This window comes from Alligator sinensis, unplaced genomic scaffold (genome assembly GCF_000455745.1).
Source record: "Alligator sinensis unplaced genomic scaffold, ASM45574v1 scaffold268_1, whole genome shotgun sequence".
NCBI classification, from domain to species: Eukaryota; Metazoa; Chordata; order Crocodylia; family Alligatoridae; genus Alligator; species Alligator sinensis.
In genome coordinates, this window is record NW_005841853.1 from 4,631,773 (window position 1) to 4,637,112 (window position 5,340).

General features: G+C 41.9%; 1 protein-coding gene across 5 annotated transcripts in view; it reads left to right on the forward strand.

Moving 5' to 3' along the window:
• The window catches only part of MKLN1 (muskelin 1), a 122,785-nt gene that overhangs the window by 66,937 nt on the left and 50,508 nt on the right, over positions 1 to 5,340 (forward strand). For all 5 annotated transcript variants that reach the window (XM_025213263.1, XM_025213265.1, XM_025213273.1 and 2 more), the window contains one exon: positions 4,297 to 4,509. In XM_025213263.1, the coding sequence (XP_025069048.1) occupies positions 4,297 to 4,509 (213 nt within the window). The remainder of the gene's footprint in view (positions 1 to 4,296; positions 4,510 to 5,340) is intronic.

Sequence of the window (5,340 nt, forward strand, 5' to 3'; positions counted from 1 at the left end):
CAATTTGAATTCAGTCAGTCGCTCTCCATGAGAAACTGCTCTAGTGCTTTCTTTGTCGGGACAACAGGCCTGCCATTGTAGCTATGCGAAGTAGACTTCTTTGGATGAACGTTCTCAACTGCCCACAGGCTATTTATTCATTTGATCACATGTTGCTGAAAGCGTCTTACTCGTTTTTTGTCCATAGTCTCTATACGTGGCTCTCCTCATAAATAAACCTTGTGTTTCTCGCACTGAAGCGTGCTAATATTAAAATGACTCGTGCAGGCGAATTTTTAGTAGCCTTCAGGCAAGTGCAAGTTTAGTGCTTTCCACTCTCTTTGATTTCAAAACTATGTACAGCATTGCTTAAAGCCATCTTAAAGGAGCTATTTTCCTCATTAGCAAATATTAGCAAACGAACAGACTGGAAGTTTCGATTGAGTTCGTTGTAGCTTTATTCAGCTGCGGGTACCACTTTTGTACACACGATTTGGCTCTTGGACATTACTAATATTAAACAACCTGAAGCCTCTGCTAGCTGGGGGAAGGAGACAGGAACGGTCTTAAACTAGAAAAAGTGGTCCAAGCTAGGGAAAAGCCTCTTCTACATAAATGACCAGGTCACAGATGAAAAGTTGCGAGGGACAGTTTGCATTGTGCCTCCTTTCCGAATAGATAAAAAGAGGGATCGGAGCACTCAGTTTAATCCCCTTTTACTAGTAAGCCTAAAAATAGCCTGAGATGTGATCGAGCGCTGAATACTTTAGTCCTTTGTGTTGCATTTGAATGATTAGAATAAAATAGTTTGGGGGTGGAGGGTACGTGTGTGTGTGTGTGTGTGTGTGTGTGTGTGTACGTGGGTGTACTGCTCAGAAGACAACTCCTTTACTCTTAGAACCAGTGGCAAGAAATTAATACATATGGTGTTAAGGGGATCGTTTCCACTTGTGCTTTCAAGCAAAACATAATTTGAAAGGAAAGCGATCTTATAGCCAAGGCCCTGATCTGGTAATAAGAAAAGCTCAATGCAATTTCTTGCTCTGCTGCAGACTTTGTGCAAGTGGGTAAACCGTAGAAAGTCTCTGTGCCCGTGTCAAAATCTGTGAAAGCTTCCTCAGCTGTGACTGCTAAGACTGCAAAAAACTTTGAGGGTCAGACGCTCTTGCTAGGATCGCTATATTATTTGTGTCTCTGTAATAATTGTATTCAACATCTCAGTGAAATTTGTGTAGGCCAAATCTTTTAGAGTACTGTATTAATCTGAACTAGATTGATTTAATCTTTATGGGCAGCCTTTATTGTGAAAGCAAAAAATGGCACTTGAATCATCAAGACTTGGCCTTGCAAGTTATTTTCAGGCTGGTGACGCACTGAATGGAAGAGCCATAAAGCACCAATTTCAAATGCAGGCCAATCTTAAGTCTACCTAAATAGCCTCTTTGCCAAGGCAGATGTTCTGCTGTTTCCTTGCCAGGGAGCATCCATAAGTGTCACAGCTGTTTATTCCAGAGATGGCCTTTTTCTCCATGTGCTGGCATGACCTCCTTGTCCGTGGTTGAGGACACCCTTTTATTGAGCATAAAAACTCAGTATTTTCCGTGGAAGCGCCACCCCTTCTGTTCCAGTTCAGCTCTTCTTGAAGCCACTGTTATCAGTTTGTTCAGAAAACAAGTATCAGTTCTTTTCCCCTCCTTCCTCTCTCATCTTCCTCAAATGAACATAGGGGGGAAAAAGGAGGAAAGAGGTTCATAGGATTGAAATATGGCCAGAGCAGGGATGTGACGAGGACGTTTTACCTTTGACAAGGAGGCAGTGAACCCTACTGCCTTTCAGGCCTCAAGCAGATGCTGCACTGAAGACATCATTAACCAGTTAATCACGTCTTAAAGTGTAAACTAGCCACACACTCGGGCTTAATGGAACAACAGACAGGAAACCAGCTACAAAGTTATTGCACAGTATGTGAAATAACTTTGTGGCTGGTTTCCATTGTGCCTTAAATTGAATGTGTGACAGGGACCATCCTTGGGCATGAGCCCCGGAGTAGACCCAATCGGGTAATCCTGGGCAGGATTGGGACCAATCCAGCGTTCCAGCCTCATCACCATCCAAACCTGCCACAGACTGGCAGGGACGGCACTGGGATTTAAGTTGTGGAGTGGTCCCTGCCAGTCAAGAAACCTCCTCGTGTGGTCCCGATCCTGCCAGGGATCAGCTGATTGGGACCGCTCTGGGTCTGGAACCCCTGGGGTGGTTCTGATCTGCTGTCTGGAGGGTTGAGCCCCAAGGCAGTCGCTGCTGCCGACAATCTCTCTCAAGCCCCAAAGTGGCTCTGATCAACTGACTGTCACCTGGACTGTGACCACTGAGGGGTTCTAGTCCCCAGGTCGTTCCAATTTGCTTTCAGCTGAAAGGGGGCACTCGGGGATTCAAATCCCAGGGGCTTGAGGCCTGGCGTGGTCCTGATCTGATGACAGTCAGTTAATCTGGGGACCACATCGGGGCTCAGACCAGACCCTTGTGTCCCTGGAGCCAGCCAATGATCAGGTGATCGTCAGGTGCCCAACTTGCAACTGCAGGGAGAGCCTGGGACCAGCAGTATGGTGCAAATAGCATCTGATCACTGATCCCAGTCACACCTTCTGTCATTGCATGGGGCATGGCAGGAGGTGTGATCGCGAATCGCATCCCATCCTGCCTTCCAGTGAACATATCAGGGGTCCCAGGGCTGTGTTGCAAAGATGTTCTTTGTAATTCTGTCACTTTAAAAGAAAAAAATGTTTTATCTTACTGCATATTACTGACTTTAGGCTTCTTAAGCCCCTGCTACATGTTACATGTATTGTTGCAGTTAACATGGAATAAATTAATTTAGACTGGCCACAAGTGCAGAGTAATTATCACACCATTAACTGGTTAATTGCACCAGCTACATTTGAAAATTATCACATGATAAAAATGATGGTCGAGCTATAAAGTGAGCCAAGTTAGTGCTTGAAAATGTAACAACTCTATAGCTGGTTTCTATCCAGCTTTAATTCGTATGTGTAGCAGGGTTCTGTATGTCTGTAATTCCCAGAAGGTTGCCATTCATAATTCAGACACAGTAGTATACCACTTAAAAAGAAACAAACCCATAAATAAAAAAGTAGACAGTTTGGTGCGATTCCTGCAATTTAGAGTTTCAGAAAATAAATTCCATCATGCTAACTTTGTTTCGCCCAAAGAACTTGAATTCTTGAATCTGAATTACAACAGTGTTAATCTCTTGGTTCAGAAAATAGTCTTTCCATTTTGTGTTCACTTATTCCTCTCTAAAAGGCCTGAGACAGGTTCATTTTGTGCTCTTTAACATTTCACCAGTAGTTTTAGGAGTACTTCTTGATACAAACTTTTAGAACATAGTTTTATGTTTGAGATTTTTAGGAAAGATATTTTAACTTACTAGTGGGCCCAGTCAGCCATAAGCTGGTTATATCGGTGTCATAGAGCACTGAGTAATAACTCCTAATTGTCCTGTATGAAATACTAGAGTAGAGGTGAAAGAGTAGATACTAGAGTAGAGGTAGGTACTATAGTAGGCATGAATAGCTTCTGTAGCTGCAGAACTTTTAAGAAGGGAAAATTTACATGCCAAAATATCTGCTCTGTACTTGCATTTTTTGTAGAAAGAAAGTTTTATTTTTGTTGGAGGATGTATTTATTTTATCTAAATGGAAGGGCTAGTTTTCTTTTTTCTCACCTCCAGGTCTGGTACATGATGTGGTTGCTTATACAAATGCTTAGAGATTATTAGAAAGCACAGAACCGTAAGATTGTGTAGTCGTTCTCTGCAGGGTTATAGTGGTGTATTAGATAGTCTTCCATTGTAACTGTTTATAGGTTAGCTTGCATGAACTTGCACCTTGAATGTGCCAGCTACTGTCATTTTTAATTAAATTCCATATAATCTGAAAAGCGGTTCTGAGGAAGCAGCTTTCAGCTTTTTTTCTAAGTAAACTGTTGAAAGGACTGGAGATCATAAGTCTTGGGGAAAGATCTATTATTAGATGATCATGTCTACTTCCTTCTAAAGCAAAATGGATCCTTGCAGTATAAAAATAACATGTGTTGCATGGCAGAACAGTCTGCTAGGGGCAAATACAATAATTTATGTACTGTTTAAAATCGATTTCAGTTAAAAGTCAAAAGATATACACTAGTTGCTAGGTACTCTAGTTATCCTGACTCAGCAAACCGATATATCTATGATGATGATGAAAAATGTATTTTTCACTCTGTTTTTTTTTCTCCACTTTTTTTTTTTTTTAATAGAATGGTCCCAGTGCCAGATCTTGTCACAAGATGTGCATCGATATTCAACGAAGGCAGATATACACACTGGGACGTTATCTGGATTCCTCTGTGAGGAACAGTAAATCTCTGAAAAGTGACTTCTACCGCTATGACATCGATACGAACATTTGGATGTTACTTAGTGAAGACACGGCAGCAGACGGAGGACCCAAGCTCGTGTTTGATCATCAGGTTAGGTGCACATACATAAATTTAGGGCAGTTGCTTGCGTATGGTGACTGCTACTTTTTCAGGCTTTGCATTGCATTCTTGACCACAGCCCATTGAAAGACGTGCTGGCATCAATCAGGTAATGTGACTGACAGCTCCTTATCGGGAACACACTTCTTGTCTCCTAAAAGTTCTGTGTTGCAACAAAGGAACCATAGACCCTATCCTATACATTTTTTTTTTTTTGGCAGTTATTTGTTTCTCCATTTTAAGATATTAACCAGGCACCCGTGTTTAGGGGAACTGATCTTGCTGAACTGATGCATAGCGTTGTCTAGTCAGTGGGAAATAATTGCTCTTGTTACTGAGGTCACACAACCCTGTGCACCATAATTGGTGCTGAGTGTTACAAAGGTATTGCAAAAAAATCCCCAAACTTGAAAGGACTTCAGTGGTTTCTGTAACTATGCGGTCTACCTCAGTATATTTTGGAGATGTTAGAACTAGGTGCCAGTTTTTCTTGAAAGTTGCACAGGTCAAAATTGAAATGCAGAACGAATGTTTTGATGCTTTTATGTTAGACTGTTTTGCAGTTGGGTACTTGAGAAATAATCTTCCAAACTTGAATATCTTGGGTCTAAGAAATAAGAAGCACTATGCATTTTTCAAGGTCAAAACTCCCCCCTTTGAGCTGTACCTCCTGACTCTGCAGTGTGTAACCAGCAGTATTCTCAGAGCTGTGCTATAGAAGCAATTTAAGATACTTGCAGGTACCATCCTCCCCATGTCTGGCAGTTTTCTGGTTGCCACATGAGTCCACAGGTGTGCTAAACTGGATATGTGTTCCTGCTG